Source organism: Emys orbicularis, chromosome 4 (genome assembly GCF_028017835.1).
Source record: "Emys orbicularis isolate rEmyOrb1 chromosome 4, rEmyOrb1.hap1, whole genome shotgun sequence".
Taxonomy (NCBI): Eukaryota; Metazoa; Chordata; order Testudines; family Emydidae; genus Emys; species Emys orbicularis.
The window spans coordinates 143,247,689-143,266,143 of NC_088686.1; the positions used below are offsets into that span (position 1 = coordinate 143,247,689).

At 51.4% G+C, this 18,455-nt stretch overlaps 1 protein-coding gene across 3 annotated transcripts in view; it reads left to right on the forward strand.

Moving 5' to 3' along the window:
• Nucleotides 1-3,396: 3,396 nt before the first annotated feature.
• CDK18 (cyclin dependent kinase 18) overlaps nucleotides 3,397-18,455 on the forward strand; it is a 31,673-nt gene continuing 16,614 nt past the window's right edge. The window contains exons 1-3 of one of the 3 annotated variants that reach the window (XM_065402724.1): nucleotides 3,397-3,561; nucleotides 15,020-15,073; nucleotides 15,277-15,402. In XM_065402724.1, the coding sequence (XP_065258796.1) occupies nucleotides 3,397-3,561; nucleotides 15,020-15,073; nucleotides 15,277-15,402 (345 nt within the window). Of the gene's footprint in view, nucleotides 3,562-14,927; nucleotides 15,074-15,276; nucleotides 15,403-18,455 lie in introns of all 3 variants that reach the window. The other 2 variants (XM_065402722.1, XM_065402723.1) reach the window with 2 other exon arrangements.

Genomic DNA, 18,455 nt, shown 5'->3' on the forward strand with positions numbered 1-18,455 from the left:
CACAGGGCTGAGGCAGTCAGTCCCAGAGCTGCTACAGTCCCACCCCCTGCAAGGGGACATGCCCGTGAGGGTCAGCATGAACTAGCCACTGGGCAACAGGGAGGGAGCCCAATCAATGGCTTTGCCTGCCAGTGCCTTGTGGCCAGCAGGGGGTAGCTGCCGGGTGCTGCTGAGCCATCGATTATTTCCCCCCTTCTTGTTAAGCAACAGCTGCTACATTTACTCCGCTTCTGTGCAAAAAAAGAAAAGGAAAAATAGCTTCTTTCGCAGTTGGAGGGTGGGTGGAGTGGGCGCAACCAGCTCTGGCTGGAGGCAGGAGGCAGGCTGTTCCGGGTCAGTGGGATTCTGTCCGGTCTTTATGGTGAAAGGGTTCATTGACTGGGCAGCAGCCTTCCCCCTCCTGCCAGCACACCTCATTGCTCCATCGCTTTTATGGACCATGCTGCAGCTGGACCATCGTAAAGCAAAGTACCTGCTCAGGGCTGGAAGAGTAGGGGGGCTGCATATGAGGACTGGCAGAGCGGGGTGGAGATGGCAGAACTGGATGAATAGGGGGCTGCAGGTTGCCACTGAGAGGCATCAGCTGATTTCTGTATGGGGGGAACCCAGGACTGGAATAGTGGGGGGCGCTATGGGTCAGGATTGAAGGGCATCGGCTGATCTCTGTGGGTGGGGAACCCGGGGCTGGAATAGCTGGGGGCTGTCCAGGATTGAGGGGCTTTGGCAGAGCTGTGTGGGGAGTCCAGGACAGAAATGGCAGGGGTGGGGCTGCAGATCAGAATTAAGGGGCATTGGCAGAGCTGTGCAGGGACTCTCTCCCTTTACGAGGTTTGGTTTAGGGCACTGCTGTTATCCCGTCAGTTTCAGGAGCGTTACCCTTTTCCTAAAACTGTCACCCCAGACAATTACTGTAACCAGAAGGCATCTCGTCGGTTTTTAAACACCAAGCGCAGAATGTGAGCAGCTCCTAAGCCAGGCCCTGTCTCCATTGCTGAGCTAGGGATGGAAGCTGCAGCGCGCAGTGCAGTGGCTTGTAAGCATTGGGAATTAAGAATGCTGCAGCCATGCCCTGCATGTGTTCGTTTACCCAGCCAGAGAAACAATGAACTTCGCTCTTTGTCCCTTGGGGGTTTTCTTCATTTAAGGGTTTTATTCTTTAATCAGATCTGTGGCTAAGAGGATTTCAGTGTCCATAAGGATTGGAATCAGACAAGAGACTGTAAATGAACGGTGAACGCTCAGGGCCTCACTTCTTCTCTTACATCTCAGGGGTCCCCTCCCAGTCAGAACCTCAGTCCTCTCTCCCCTTGGGAGTTCGCTGGTGCCCCAGAAAGTCTCTTTGGCAAAGGCAGAGCATAGAAACTGGAGAGACGCCGGCCTGGAAGCGTAGAGGATTTTCCTTTTCTTCTCTGTGGGAGTTAAATCTTCTTTCTCTTTATTCGTTCAGTCTTTCTTTCTTTCCTTCCTTTTCTCCCCCACTCCATAGCCCTCGCCCTTTCCAGCTAGGACTGGGAGTCCAAGCATGTTGCAGACCAGAGTGAGACTATGTATTTATTTCGATATTCCTGTATTTAGGTGTCTAGAACACAGCCCCTGGGCACATGTGACAATGAACGGCGAAAAGGCAAGCACCAGGGGCCTGTTAGACCACAGTTAACTAATGAAAACACAAGGGGCCTGGTTCCCTGACTTACAGTAAGGCCCCGTATGCTGCTCTCACAACGTAAAGGGGCCTTGAAGCAGGTGGAAGGAATGCCCTGAGAATATCCCGTGTACTGGGGCCTCCCCAGCTAGTTTAGCACTGGCCTGAGGGCTCTATGCTGGCCTCCTCCCAGCACAGAGAACACACAGGGAGCGTGGCTGGAGTGCCCTGCATCTAGGGCTATTCTTTGCTTCCCACGGCCCACAGGGAAGCTGAGCATATAACAGAGCAACCCCAAGGCTGCTTTAATTGTACACACTGGGAGCTGGGCAGGCTCCTGCGCAGCCCCAGAATACATGGGGCAAAATTGTGGCCCCATTGAAGCTAATGGTAAAACTCCCATTGATGTCAGTGAGGACAGGCTTCTCCTCTTGAGCTTTGGGTTCAAATTCACCTCAGGCTGTGAATGAAAATGAACATGGTCCTATTCCAGAGCTTGTGCTTCTCTCAAAGGGATCACACACCTGACAGTCCCTGCTTAGGAGCACGTCATGGTAGGAGGGTTTGCGAGGTCCTGAATGCACTTGTTAGACGCGGGAAAGAGTTTGGAGCCTTTCATCGCTAGGTCACAGGTTCGAATCCGGTCTAGGTTGGCGTCAATCGAGAGTTGTTACCGTCTGACAACTGTTTGATGATGGGCTACAGTGGAGAGCATTGCTAGGTGTCAGGCTGTTCCCTAGTGAAGGGGTGTTCATAGTGCAAGCGATACCTTAGCTGACTCCTTCATTTACTAAGGGGGCAAGGGTGTGACTGAGGTAGGCACGCTGCTGCCACACCAGGGAGTGAGGGGAGGAGAATGGGATATCCTCTGGTACCTGTTGCCTGCTTTGTCCAATGTGCGCCATGTACAGCTCCACGGGAATAAACCTGGAAAACAGATCCACTGGGTTCGGGTCATGTCCCCCAGTTACTCCCAGACCCTTCAGACATGGCCTGATTCTGTTCTGCAGCTGCTGAAGCTGAAAGGTAGAACTTGAGCCATCGCTGAAGCTTTAACAGGAGCGTTTCACTGGCCTGCGGTGGTTATTCCCTATGGAATTCTGCTGCTTCGTCTCACATTATTAGACAGGTGCCGTAATCCATCTTAATTACCCTGCTCAGTCACTAGCGGCTTTGCAGCGCATCTCAGCAGAGCTGACGATGCTGAGCACAAGAGGGGGTCAGTATTTTAGGCATCTGCTCTTCACTGCTGTGAGGCAGCGGAGAGAAGGGAGGCAGAGACAATCATTCCTTTGGCTTAGCATTGAGGATTCACGCTTAGGCCCCGATCCTGCAATCTGAGCTGTCCGGACAGACCCCTGCAGCCAGGCCAAGTCCCACTGAAGTCAGTCAGGCTGTGCATGGGCACATGGGTTCGTCCGCGAGGATCCATTGATAGGATCAGTGGTTTGGGTCTGACCCAAGGCCTGCTGAGTTCAGTAGAAAGGCTCCTAGTGATTTCAGTGGGCCCTGGATTGGGCCTCTTATTGGTAAACTCATCAGGAGCACAGACTGTATCTCGGGCCTGATTTTCACCAAGCACTCTTAAGTCCAGTCAGTCAGTGCTGCAGGTGCCCGACACCTCTGCAAATCAGGCCCTGTGCGTCTGGCTCCAGCCCCAAGCGGGTGGTCCTGCATGCAATCCAAGCCCTTCAGCCTACTCTCCTTGCTTTCCCCTTCCAGGGCCCTGCCGTCCTGCTGCAGCACAGGATAAAATGAACAAGATGAAAAACTTCAAGCGGCGGTTTTCCCTCTCCGTTCCCCGGACGGAGACCATCGAGGAGTCGCTGGCCGAGTTCACGGAGCAGTTCAACCAGCTCAACAACAGGAAGAATGAAGGTGAGAGGCCGGCAGGTTCATTCTGCCAGCCGGGGAAACCGGTCCAGGCTTGGCCAGAATCCCCTCCAGGCACAGACAGTTGGTGCAGGGTCAGGATTTCTTTCCACTTGACCTTTAACTGTCTCAAATGGGCCCAGAAAAGCAGCACAAATAGTGTGTGCAACCTTGGGCGAGTCCCTAGTCACTCTATGCCTCAGTTTCCCCATCTGTGAAACAGGGGTAATACCTCCCCAACATTCATTCCTCTATGGGGAGCGCTGTGGGTAGTAAGTGCTGTAAAAGGACAAAGCATTGTTATTTTTACATATCATTACACATTAAAGACCAGAGCAAAAAGTGGGGGAGCAAGCAGCTATTCTGCTTAAGGCTTGCGCTTCATTAAAGCATGGGGCCCCCTTCTCCCCGCCAGAAATAGTAGCGATTGGCTCTCTGGCAGGCTCGGGCCTTGTTCACATGCAGGGCAGTTCTCCCCCCACAGCAATTGTCTCAAGCTCTCTGCAAACTCAGCCACACACTGCTCCCGCATTTCACTCCGGTCACATTTACGCCTCTCTCTGCAACCACAACAGCTAGAAACATATTTTAAAACAAAACAAAAAATCAAGGCTGAGACCCTAATGTAATCACCTGGCTCCTCCATCCAGCTATCTTCTCTCTAAGCTGAGTGTAGAAGAGACCCAGCAGCCCGTCCTAGAGATGGCTTTCTTTCCTCCTTGTCCCAGCTCCCTGCCCCTCTGCAGTGCCCGCCGCGGCTAACTGATTACGTCAAACTGCCGGCACTGCACCCCCCTTAGCAAGCAGCCACGGTGCCTGTCTGCTCCCCCCACCCTGGCAAGCTGACAGGGCTATAATTAGAAACGAGCCTTTAATTACAGGCATGGAAGCTACCGGGATGAAACGGTGCGAGACTAATGAAGTGCTGGGTGCTGACAGCAGCAGCTGGCTGTGCCTTTCTCAGGGGACATCAGCCCTGGGCTCTCTGGCCCTTGGCTCGTTATCGGCGCGCACCAAACCCAGGCTCTGTCATATAACAAGGCGTCTTCCCCGTTCTCTCACTTTAATGAGTCCTCAGCCCTGCTTGTGCCTGGCCTCCTCCCCTTCACTTTTCAAACCAAGGTCTGCAGCAGCCCACTTGTTCTGCCCACCTCTGCTGGTCAGTACCTCTCCCCGGGTGACCCGGATGGAACAGGAGTGAGGGCAGAGCTGAGTACTCAATTGTCTCCCTTTTATCGGCCATGAGTTTGTCACTTTCTTGGGGATCCCTGAACCAGACCCAGGGGTGTGTGTCTACCCCCTGTGTGGCAGGAGAACCTAGTACCAGGCCCAGGGGTGTATGTCTACCCCCTGTGTGGCAGGAGAACGTAGTACCAGGCCCAGGGATGTGTTTCTGCCCTTCTAAGAAACAGAAGCCCCCAGTACCAGGCCATGTCTGTATTTCCTTCCCCCTGTTGGAGGCAGAAGAACCTGGCTACAGTTTGCTCCCCATAGTACATAGTAAATTCCTCACCCTGCAGCCTGTGCCCTTCCCATGCGGTACAGCCCAGACATGGTGCCCATCTCCACTGTCCCCAGTTCTGCGTCATTCCATCGGCTTCATTCCCTCGCTCCCATACAGCCCGCTCCTTCTGGCCCGAGATCTCTTGATTAAGTTTCTCACAGATTGTAAACAAGCCTGTGAAGTCACCTCTGCGCTGCCCTTAATCTCCTTCCCCTGAAAGCTGCGGATGTTATTTATTAAGAGGCCTGACAGCCGCATTTGTCCAACGTGTCTCTTCAGCCCTCCGCGGATGGCATTTAATAAACCCCTTGCTGCTGGGAGCTCCCTGCCCGCAGCATTGCGCCATCCGGCATTGGCAGGGGCAGGCTCAGCAGGGGAATGCCGCGTACAGATGCACCAACCTGTCTAGCACTGTGTGGGCTTGATCCACAGCCCACTGATGGCAGAGGGCATCTTCCTACAGATTTCAACGGTCTTTGGATCAGGGAGGGGGCCATGGTTACTGCAGGTTGGGGTTCAGCAGGAAAGGGATTGGTTTGCTTTTTTCTGGAAGGGAATCGAGCCGGGTTCATCTCTCTAGGGGGAGACTGGGAAGCTCGTGGGCTGCACCATTGGCAAATGCCTCGGTCTGACCCTGTTTTACAACCCTGGATGCGCTAAGCCTTCTGTGAGGTCGTTCTCATTACCCCGATTCTACAGATGGAGAAATTGCAGCACAGGATGGAGCAGGGACTTGCCTACGGTCACACAGCCAGTCAGTGGCAGAGCTGGGACCAGAACCCCGAAATCCTGATGTTGGGTCTTGTGCTTCAGCCACTCCTCCAAGCTTCCCCCTGTGCGGGCCAGGCCCAACCATTACCGGATGTGTCCTTTCGATACTGTCGCGTATGGTGCAGTTTAAATATTCCTGCTGCTCACGTTTCTGAACGAGTCTCCTGGGCTCTCTCTGCCCGTTCTGCGTGGCGGGCTTGAAAACAGGGCGTGTTGGCATCTCCTCAGGTGAACATGTGTCCAAGGATAACACGTGCAGGGAATCAAATTTCATGCGCCATGGAGAGAGCTAATCATTGTAGGGATCAGGAAATCATTTTCCTTTCATCGCACTGCGGAGCTGGCCGGGGGAATTATTTAATTATTTTCCCCAGCCTCGGCCGCTGCTGACAGCAGGTTATTGGAACTGATTAGACTCAGAGGCAGAGGTAGAATGGCAAATTCTGTAGGGCTGGCGGGGGGCCAATAACCTGTCCCTTAACCAAGGAATGCTGCAGCCTAAAGGGGGGATGTTACCATCTCGACACTGGCGTTTTCCTTTATTATGAGCCGTATCACTTATCAATTGACCCAAGCTCTGAGACTCGGCGCCCCAGGTCTTGTATTGCAGTGTAGACATATCCAGAGAGTTTAAAGCCAGAAGAGACCACAAGATCATCTGCTCTGACCTCCTTTATAGCAGACCACCACCTGGCACCTGCCCACTAACTCAACAACCGAAGAGCGACCCACGTATTGCAGCCCGCAGGGGACTAGGGCTTACAGTGGATCCCCCACTGCTGCAGCAGTGGGAGCACTAGTGTAGACAGGCTGCTAACAGCTTTGCCTCCCTATTGTCTGGACCAGCCCTGAGCAAGGTTAGGTGACTTGGGCCTGATTTTCAAAAGGACTCAGCACATTGGCTGCGAGTTAGATGCTGAGCTCTAGTGAAAATCCAGCATCATAAGGAAAGTGGTGGGGGTGTTGAGTACTTGGGAATCTGCCCTGGATTTAGGGGCCTAGATGAGCGCCCAATTGTTTGGAAAATCCGGCCCCCACTGTGGGTGCTAAGTACTGGGAAGTCTGGCCCTGAGCTCTTTGGGAAACCTGGCCCTATGGAGGTTAAAAACACCCATGCTCTGGCTACGTGAGCTCTCTCCCTCTCCAGCTACTTACCCTTGGGAGTGAATCCCCCAGTGGGATTTTGTTTGACGTGCTTTGTTTCAGGATCAAACTTCCCAGTTTGCAGCCTCTGCCTGTGCTTCCTTGCCCAGCCCTGCTGTGTCTGTGCTGGCAGCAGGATGGGTAAGAGCTGGAAAATTTCATTTAAATGGTGACTGCCACCATTTGCCTCCACTCCCCGGAGACACTCCCTGCCACTCTGCAAATACCTCTCAATTGCAGTCACATAGGAGGAAAGCTGGAATGAGGATCTGTTCACCCTTCAACCCTGATGGCTAGCAAATGTTTCACGGCCGAGCTATGTACTTCTAGTGTACCATGATATTTAGGCAGCTGTGCATCGGTGGATGCCAGAATTTAATGTCTGGAGAGCTGCTTCGCCATCCAGGGAAGTCACAGTGATGTACAAAGCCACCAGCGTCCATTCATTGCATCGTCATATTGCAGTGCCCTCTCATATTGATATAAGCAGGAGTTGGATTGGTGAGTCAGTTCCTGGTCCTGGTCACTGCCAACTTGTGCTCCAGAATCTAAGCCGTCAATTAAAAAAACATAGTCTGTAGCCCTTATGGTTCTGAAGATAATCTTCAAATGGTGGATGGAGGGTAGGCTGAGAAGGTGATGTAGGATGACCAGATAGCAAGTGTGAAAAATCAGGTCAAGGTGTGGGGGGTAATAGGAGGCCATATAAAACAAAGCCCCAAATATCAGGAATGTCCCTATAAAATCGGGACATCTGGTCACCCTAAGGTGATGTCTGAGTGGGTCTGCAGATAGCCTGAAACAATAGCTTGGAGAAAAAACAACGAGGAGTCCTTGTGGCACCTTAGAGACTAACACATTTATTTGGGCATAAGCGTTCGTGGGCTAAAACCCACTTCATCAGATGCATGGAATGGAAAATACTGTAGCAGGTATATATATACACAGTACATGAAAAGATGGGAGTTGCCTTGCCAAGTGGGGGGTCAGTGCTAACGAGACAATTCAATTAAAGTAGGCTATTCTCAACAGTGGTTTGAACTAGTCCTGTTCACCTCAATGGGATGTTAATTCTGAAGCCTAATGGTGGCTGCCAGCCTTGGTAACTATTTCATTTTGTGCAAGGAAAGAGTGGGATGATCGTACTGAGAGTTCAGTGCAGTCTGCTGTGAGTCGCATTTCGTTCCTGGTGTGCAGAAGTTGGGTTCTGGGAGGAGCCGAAAGAGTATCACCACTTATTTTTCCCCCAGTCTGATGCAACATCACAACATGGTGTTGTGAAAACCTCTTGCCCCCTCTTCTCTTCTTGGGTGCTGGCTGGCATGTAGGGAGATTACCCTGCTGGACAGCCTTCTCTTCCCTGGGGCAGGGGTATATGATGGGAAATGAATCCAGATAGCTCCTGCAGAACCTGGGCTGGATTTCAGTCCCTGGCCCCACCTGCACTGGGGGGCCTGATTCCCCATTGTCCTGCACCTGATGTAGTCAGGTACCTCAGTGCAAAGTGAGTGTAACAGGCGAGCAGGCTTTACCCCACATTGCATTGTAAATGGAAACACAAGGTATAAAGCAGGACGGAATCAGGCCCGGGTTTTTACTGGGCACAAATCACGCCTCACTGGTGTAAGTCACAATCATGGTTAGCGCAGCGCAGCTACCCGCATGGCCGAGAGCCTCGTCATTCTGGTTGCAAATCCAGAGTCACTCCTGTTTTGCAGTGGCATTCATCAGAGGCAAACCAGGCCTTTGCTTTGCCTTGCCTCCCAAGGAACAAGGTATCGAGGGTGGAAAGAGGCCGAATGATCCAAGCTCTGAGTGGGGCTCAGCCTTGCAAGTTTAATGGAGTTTTAAGAGGAGAGTTCACACTTAGCGAGGTAATTAAAAGTTGTAACTCAAGCAAGCAGTAGAGGGTTTTGGCCCCTTTCCCTGGGAGATCAAAGCTTGTTTTGGCAGAGGCAGTGTTTAAATGTATTTATAAAAAGAGAGAGAGAGAGAGACTCGTCTAAGGCAGCTGCAGTGTCTGCCGCCTCGCTTTAACTTGCTTTGATATCCTAGGCAGCCTCATTATTCTCCGGATGTCGGGGCCTGCTGTAATCCACATGAAAAGCAGAGCGGAATCAAACAGGCCATGGCGTTTGCTCACCCAGAGCCTGACATCATCTCCAACCAACACCCAGGCAGGGCGGCGAGCACGCAAATGCCCAGCAGGCAAACGCTGCCCCCTGCTGGAGCGTCCCCTTTCCCTCTGCCTGCAATTCGCTCCCACGCTGCGCATGCACCTCAGGGTGGAGGTGCTAGGGAGTGGCTGCGTGCATGTGACCCGCTTTGTCTAGCACAGGGGCATTTGGAGAGGGCCAGATTCCATCCTTCATTGCGGGGTCTGCGGGCTGAGATTCAGAGCCGACTTCACACTCGGCTCAATCCATGGCAGATCCCTCGCTGATGTCAGTGGGAGGTTTGCACAGAGAGCAAGGGGGGAATGCAGCCTTTATGAAGTAACTGCATTTTAAAGGATGCTGTCCTTTGCTGTCACATGCAGCCCCTCCCCATGAGAAAATCTGCTCCCTTTTAGGCCAATGCTCCTGCAATCTGCTCTCTTCCTTCCCCATCCTCTTTTCTCTTTCTCTCCCTCTTCCCCTGTCTCTATGAGTCTTCTCTGCTCTCCCTTTTCCATATTCTTCCCTGCTGCAATTCACACCTCTCCAGGAGTTTCCCACCCTCCCACCTGCTTTCTCATTCCTTCTGCTGAATGACCAGCCGGGGAATAGTTCCTGTTGACATTGTAGTGAGCTTTAGAGTTGCCGCTCTAGTGAAATCAATGGGGAGCTGGGCGGCTCATGCGCCAGAGAGCTATTGTATCAGGTGTCTGCAGACTCAGGCAGACCTCAGTGTGTCACGTTACACTTGCTTCTCATTTGGACTGTTTTTTTCTCAACCATGGGGGATAGAAACTTACCCTGACCTGAATATGTCACGCAGGCCACATAAATACATTGCACGGGTCAGGTCCGACCTGTTCAATATCCCTGCCCTGGTGGCTGCCCCAGGGACTCTAAATGTATGTCTACACTGCAGTAAAGCACCCAGGGCTGGCCTATGTCAACTGACTCATGCACTGCAGTGTAGATGGTTGGGCTGGAGCCTGAGCTCTGGGCTTAAACCCGAGCCCAAACGTCTACGCTGCAGTTTTATGGCCCCGCAGCCCAAGCCCCATGAGCCTGCATCAGCTGACACAGGCCAGCCACGGGTGTTTTACTGCAGTATAGACAGACCCTGACAAATGTGATCTGCCGCTTGCTGACCGAAGCAGGAGTTCTCTTTTAGCTGAAACAGTAGGGCCCAGGTGGTCAGAGCCCAGGCCCGAGCCCGGCTGATGACCTGTGGTGTCTCTGTGGCCAGGTGCCCGCTACCCAGGCATGCATTCGTGCAGATCCTACAACACAGCTGGGTTAAGGCAGCATCCTGGCCCTACATTCTGAATGCAACAATGATCTGGCTGCTTCCTTCTGGGACAGGCCCCCTCACTTGCAAGGACTCGGGTGTGGGATGGAAACCAAGTCCCTCTGGGTGGGCTTGGGAGGAAGGGTCTCTTAGTACCTTCATCCCCCTGAGTATACTTATGCAAACCAGCACCGCTTCAGGTGCTTCCACACCTCATGGTGGGTTCTGATCAGGAATCCTTCACATAGATAGAGGCCAAACAAGAGCCAAGCATCCCTTGAACCTTTGGGCATCCTTATTACACCAGTGGCAATGTCAGGGAACCACATTTTCCCCTAGCCATCCTCTCTTCGGGTCGTTCATCTGCTGCATCTCATCCAGGAGATGGGCTAGTGAAGCCAGCCTTGACTGTCCCCCGCTCTGATCAGTGCCCTGCGAATGTAACTCTCTTGCTGATACCCAGCAGTGAGCTCATCCACAGCTGTCCAAGTAGATTGAAGTCAATGCAGTGAAATCCACGTTAGCAATAGCAGAGGGCTGTTTCTGTGCAGCTCTCGGCTAATGGAAGTGGTGTCTCAGCAGGAGGATGGCTGAGGGACGTGCCCTGGGCGACTGAGCCGAGTGTATTTTGGTCAGAAACTCCCCTGCTGACATTTAGCCTTCTCTTGCTGAGTTATTATGTATGAGTGGACACTGTTACTTTGAGTGTTACCTCTCCTTACGCTGCAGTAGCATAGTGGTTGTGGACCTGTTCCATCTGCATTACAAAATGCTTGCCAGGCAAATGCTTTCCAACGACCTCTGTTGACAAGACACTCTCCCTGCAAAGGGCTCTCAGCCTGGAGCAGCTAGCTGCCTTCAGCCTGTGGAGACACAGGGAGCCGTTCAGTGGAACCCTGGCCCCTGCAGAAACATTTGTGATTCAGTTCCACTTGGCACCATGCTAGAGGGCCTCTGTGGTGACATGCGACCCCCAGTAGCAGTGGCAGCAGCAAGAAGATATTAAGGGGAGTTAAGGCATCTTTGTATGGCAGGACACTTTCCGGACACTCCTAGTTCCCCGGGCTGACAGGGGAGGGATCTTGTGGCTGATACACCATGGCAGTTCATGAAATGTCTCCCTGACTCATGCTGCAAACAACCAGTGGAGCTCCCAGGGAAGGGAGCAGCTTGCCAGTGCCTGTTCTTGATGTATGGCATTTTCCTAATGCGGTGGTGCTCTGTGCTCTTAAGGGGCATGTCCCTTCATCCCTCCCCCACAGCACTGACCCTGGTGTTTGTAGCATCAACAGTTTATCCTGTGTGGAGGGTAAATTGCAGTGTAATAATAATCCGTATTAATGGTGAGCCCAGGCCGAAACCCCAGATCTCAACATGAGGGTGTTTGGAATCTGAACCCTGGTGTGAAATTCACAAATGGCTCTTAAGGATAACTGTCAGAGGGCAGTAGATCCCTGCACAGAAACGCAGAGCTCTTCTGCTGATTCACACTAGCAGCCAGACCCGGTGGGTCCTACTAGCTTCAACTGAGGAATACAAAAATCTTGGAGTGTCTCTCTCATAAAGCAGAGAGAACTAGGGAAGGGACAGAGGCCCTGCAGGGAAAAAAAACAAAGGAAGGGCAAAACTCAGGAGGAAGCTTAGGCTGAGGGATGTGCTTTGTTCTTAAGAATAAAGGAAACCCCAAGAAAGCAGGGTGAGCTTGGGACGCGGTCATTTTTATTTATTTATTTATTTATTTATTTATTACAACTGTTGTTGAAACCAACCCTTGAGCCTATTCCAGAGTGATGTAACTAAGCCCCGTCCATAAAGGCTGTAACAGTGGCCAAGGCAGCACGTCTGGGCCCAGGGAAATGTTGTCAAGGAGGTTGATCGATGGATCTGTTTAATTGGTTTTATGCTGCTGCCCATCCCTGTAGTATCTGGGCGCCTGCCAGGTAAAATCAGTAGCAGTAGTGAAGTCCCTGGTGGCAGCAGTCACCTGTCACCACTCTCTGAGTTATGCTGCCGAAGAACAGTTGGCGCCACTGTTCCTGCCATGTCACATAGACAGGTTAGCAGTATGTTGTGTTCCACTGTGTGAAAGGTAGCGGAGAGGTCCAGCATTGCGAGCATGGGGATCGTACCTCCATCGTCTATGACCACAAGAAGGTTGTCTTCTAGTGCCACCAGAACTGTCTCTGCTGTGCCCTGGCCCTGACGGGGAGACATCTAGGTTCGTGGCTGACGTTGCATGCTGTTGGAGTTTGATGATTACTACTTGCTCAGTTATTTTGCCTAGGAATCGGAGGTGGGCGACGGGACGGTAGTTGGAGAGAACTTCGGGGTCGTGTGATGGCTTCTAGAGGATTGGGCCAACTATGGCATTTTTCTAGAGGTTTGGGAGGTTTGTCTCTCTGAAGGAGACGCTGACTGTTTGCATTAGTAGTGGGCACAGTTGTTCTTCACTAGCTTTTACCAGCCAGGAGGGGCATGGGTGTATTTCACAGGCTGTGGCTGTAATATTTTCCTGGGCTGAAAGAAATGGATCCTTAAATTGCTAGAGAGCCTGGGCTGGGCTGCACTGCTGCTGGAGGAGTTCAAGAACTGGGTCAAAAAGGAAGCCGTGTCTGTGAAGCAGGCATTAAAGCCTGAACAGCAGTTCCCCCATTTCTGGCCTCTTCGTTCCTCTTGATCTGTTAAAATGCCAAGCTCACTTGCAGCTCTTTCTTGCTAAATGTGACAGTCCCTGTGGCTGGGGCTGGCTTGTGCACCCATTACTCACGCTGGTGAGAAGTTACTATTGTTAATTGTATGACAGTAGCACCTAGGGACCCGAACTGAGGTCAGGGACCCGTTGTGCTAGGAGCTGTACATGCACGTAGTGAGAGACAGCCGCTGCCCTAAAGAGAGTAAACTCCAAATAGACAAAGCCTAGAGGGGATGCAGAGGGCCAGAGAGGGAACTGGTCACACAGCAGGTCAAGGGCAGAGCAGGGAATAGAACCCCTGGTATCTGTCCCATCAACTCTCTGTCACCTAATGTGCAGACCTTTCTTGCCCTCTCTTCTCCCTCTCTTAGTTTCCTCGGCGACTGAGTTCTGTATCTCTGACTGGCTTGTGTGAAAGGCTGTCTGTGCCAAAGGCAGTCGCCTTGTGTTGTATCCATGCAGTCACCATGGAGGGGCCCGAAGACATTGTCATGTGTCTGCTGAAAGTCTTTTGTAAGGGAGTCAAATTTCTTCCACTAATCCTCACAGGAGGGTTTGACTCCTCTTTAAATAGCCAAACTTCATTCAGAAACATCTAATTAGCAGAGGCCTTGTTTTGAATGGCTCGCTTGGAAATAATGCCCCTGCGAATTTGGAGAATCCATCTCACAGGGATTTGGGTGACCTGTGTTGAACTCGTTAAACGTTTTACTGAGCCAGGGTCCGGGTCCTTGCGCTCCAGAGCTTCCTAGCAACCAGACGTTAATTACAGGCCGAGGAGGAATTAAGTGCAAGCCTAAAACTGGAGTCCTGAGGGAGCTTTGTGGCTTATTTTGTTCTGATTTCCTGCTCCTTTCATGGCGCCTGAGACTTGATGATGCTTCAGACTTGTAATACCAAGAGAAGAGTTATTATTCTGAATCTCTTCGGCCTTCAAAAGAGCTGTTGCGTTTTAGGACCATTTCCCAGGACTACGTAATCTGCTCAGATGTAACAGGCTGGGGCAGGGGAGCTTGTACCTTCCTCTGGAGTCTGCTGGTTTTAGGGTGCAGTAAAGGGCACTCTGTCTGCCCCCCTTTAATCCCATAGACCCTTTGCTCAGAATCGTTCAGGTCCCTGGGAGTGAATAATGATGGCAATACTGTTTGTGACATGAGCTGAAGCTACTCAGTGCCGGAGAGAGAGCGCCTTGCTCGTGGTGAAGAGTAGGCCTCATTGAAGCAGGTGGTGCTCCATGTAGGGTGCTAAGTAGTGTTGCCTACCACATAAAGCACTGGACTGGGACTCAGGAGACCACAGTTCTATTCCCAGCTCTGCCTGTGGCCTGCTGCTGCAGGACCTCGGGCAAGTCACTTCATCTCCCAGGGCCTCAGTTCTCCTCATCTGTACAATGGGAGTAAAGCACTAGCAATTAGTACTGAAAGGATATCACAGCCTGCCCGTGAGACTGCAAGCAGGGAGCAGTCTTTTCAATCCATGTGTATACAGTGCCTAGCACAGTGGAGCCCTGCTCCCTGACTGGGGCCCCTCCGCACCACCTCAGTCATAACAGCAGAGGTGCTATAGGTAGTAGAAATCCTTAGCACTGATTTTCACTTTGCAAACACACATTAGCTCCTGCAAGCTCCCCCGGGGGCGTAGCAGCGTTGGCCCAGTGTTTCGGAAGGGAAACCTGAGCTGCAGAGAGGTGAAGGGACTTGCCGAAGGCCACAGATTGGGTCGGTGTTAGGGCAGGGATCAGTGTCAAGGAGCCCCCTTACTCCCCATCCTGTACTCAGACTCAACCGTGGTATGTGATTGTCCCATGCATTGATTAATAGTGGCCAGTCTATCCACTCAGTCTCTGCTTCCTCTCTCATCAGACCTGGCACAAGGGCACCTGCAGCTGGGCCACCTGGGCAGGGGTTTCCAGGCAGAGCCAACCTCCATTTCCCCCTCGGAGGTGGAAGGCCAGTCCCCGACAACTGTGCGCTACCGAAGGAACAACCAGCGCCGCTTCTCCATGGAGGCAAGTACTGGGCAGGGTGAGGAGGAGGTGCATGGAGGAGGAGCTCCTGTGGTTCTCATAGATGGGAGGCAAGTGTCTAGGACGTGGGGTGGGGGGCATGGGCAGTATGTAGGCTGTCACGCACTACTCCCTGAATGCCTGTTTAAGGTTCTCAGCTATGTCGGGTGCTTTAGACACTAACTCTGTGCTGGCCCTGTCTGCAGGATGTCAGCAAGCGGCTCTCCCTGCCCATGGACATCCGTCTGCCCCCGGAGTTCCTGCAGAAGCTGCAGATGGACAATCCAGAGTTCCCCAAGACCTTCAGCAGGATGTCTCGACGGGCTTCCCTCGTGAGTCACACAGCTCAGGGGGTCTGGGTCTAGGGGGAATTGTGTCAGGCTCACGACACTGTGCACATATGCCACTGCTCACAGCTGTGTGCTTAAATCCCCATGCACTCACGTGTGCAAATTCCCATGTGAATGCCCATCCACCCACGTTCCCACACATGCACATCTCCGCCTGCCCACATGTACACACTGATGCAAGTAAATCGCTATTGCACACAACTACGAGTGTAAACCATCACACACTCGTGCCTACACTTGCGTAAATCCTCACCATGCACATGCTCACACCTATGTGTGCAAATCCCATGTCCATGTGCAGTGCAAATCCCCACCTGTCTGTGTGCATACTGCTACGGGTGCAAATCCCCTGCTGCACATGTCCCCGCACCCAGCCGTGTAACTCCCCACACCTGCCCCTCACATTCGGACACTCCCACGTGCCCACACTAAGGTTTGATTCTTTGAAAGGATGGGGACTGAAAACCACTTGACATTTAAGAAGCACCTGCTGGCGGCCGCCGCTCCTAGTTAAAATGCGAACGCCGATAAATAATGAATTAGTCTTCATACTAATTTCAGAGTTTCACTTTCTGTATAGCACAGCATCAGCATGCACAATGGCGACACCACAGCACCTTATTTATGAATATGCCAGCGTGCTTCCCAGGCACCAGAAACACTCTGTGTTGCCCAGTCACTGGGTCCGAGGCCTTGGCAAGCCTTTGACAGACATCTAGCCCCAAGTGGGAAGAATGGTGTAAGCTGATGTATTGACAGCGCACGCCGACCTGTGCAGTCTCTTGTGTCTATTGAATAACATATACCTAGGTGAAGCGAGTGTGCCATAAATATTAATAATCCTGTCAATGAATAATGCGTGTTTCTGTAAAACTCTCCACGTGGCGGTATGCCGTTCGTAGGCTTTCAGATCATGTCCAGCCTCCCTCACCTTCCAACAGTTACGTTATTGTCTCCATCAACTGTGCAAAATAGACTGATGTAGTTGCTCCTGCGGGAGATGGATTGTTCAAGGGAGTGGGAGTGGTGCTACTGACACTATTGACCTCACAAGTCGCTAGTTCAAATCCATCTCGTGTCAGCAGCTAGACTGTAAGTTTCCCTCCTCTGTGTTTTGGTGGCTTGTGTGAAATGAGTGGGTGGGACAGGCGCTGATTGGAAAATGCGGGGGGAGGGGGGAGGAGTGATGGCAGAGAGGCCAGAGAGACTGACCTGCGTTCTGTATAGGTTGGTTCCTCCAGGTTCCCACTTGTAAGGGGGATTGTGTCCCTGCTGTAGCCCATGGAATTCCTGCTCCGTGGATAAACAGTCTCCAGGACTTGCCACCAGTTTAAAATTCACACACCATTTTCCTGTTCAACTCCAATCAGACGACCATGATGTTCTTTATTCTGAGAGAATATGACAAACTATTTCTCTGCTCCATGGACGGTGACTGCGCTGTTCCAGAGCTCCCTGTCAAGCGACAGCTGTCTCTCTAGCACCACCTACTGATGGAGAGGTGGCATGTGTTGTATCGATGAACAGAATGCTGGGAATCATTAAGAAAGGGATAGAGAATAGGACAGAAAATATCATGTTGCCGCTATATAAATCCATGATATGCCCACATCTTGAATACTGTGTACAGATGTGGTCGCCCCATCTCAAAAAAGATATATTGGAATTGAAAAAGTTTCAGAAAAGGTCAACAAAAATGATTAGGGGTATGGAATGGCTTCCGTATCAGGCGAGATTAATAAGACTGGAACTTTCCAGCTTGGAAAAGAGACAACTAAGGGGAGATATTATTGAGGTCTATAAAATCATGACTGGTGTAGAGAAAGTAGATAAGGAAGTGTTGTTTACTTCTTCTCATAACACAAGAACTAGGGGGGTCACCAAATGAAATTAATAGGCAGCAGGTTTAAAACAAATAAAAGGAAGTATTTCTTCACACAACACACATTCAACCTGTGGAACTCCTTGCCAGAGGATGTTGTGAAGGCCAAGACCGTAACAGAGTTAAAAAAAGATAAATTCATGGAGGATAGGTCCATCAATGGCTATTAGCCAGGATGGGCAGGAATGGTGTCCCTAGCCTCTGTTTGCCAGAAGCTGGGAACGAGCGACAGGGGATGGATCACTTGATGATTACCTGTTCTGTTCATTCCCTCTGGGGCACCTGGCACTAGCCACTGTCGGAAGACAGGATACTGGGCTAGATGGCCCCAGTAGGGCCGTTCTTATGTTCTTATTATGGTACATATCAAAAAATGGAAAGCCACTGCACTTCCCTGAGATAAGAGTTGTGTTTGTGACTGTCCTGTACGTAAACACATACCAGGTGTGTGAGAGAGACATATTAGTTATGTCACAGGAACACCTATCCATGGGATTCTTTCGTCGACCTAGCAGTATGTACGCTGGGGCTTAGATTGGCTTAACCACATCGCACGGGGAGCTAAATTTTTCACAGCCCTGAACGATGTAGTTAGGTCGACTTAATATTATAGTGTAGACCAGACCTGCCCCAAAGTGTTTAAAATCTAAATAGACAAAGGCCGTGTCATTTTCTCATTGGGAAACTGAGGCACAGAGAGGTTAACAGCCTTGCTGACGGTCACACAGAAAGTCTGTGGTAGGAACTCAACCCAGATCTCCTGAGTCTCCGTCCAGGGCCTTAACCGCAAGACTACCCTTGCCGGGGCTGTGTCTATGATAGTGTCTCTCTCAGTGTTACTTGAAAGAGTGACCATTGCAAACAGGAAATGTCTCTTTCCTGGTTGATTTGAAAAGCACCTGGGATCAAGGAACAGCATTCTACTGAAGATCAACACGTGGGAATTGACTTTTAGCACAAGGAAGGGGCTGCCTACTTGATGTGAACCAGGGTAGGTGTCTTTGATGAAAGGGGCATCGTTGCATTTAAAAAAAAAAAGCTCATGTTTAAATTCAGACTTAACTGCTCAAACGTCAGGATGATGGGTGAAGGAGGGACAGATGGACAGAATGATAATGGAATCGTAGAGATAGGAGCAGTGGAAGGCAATATT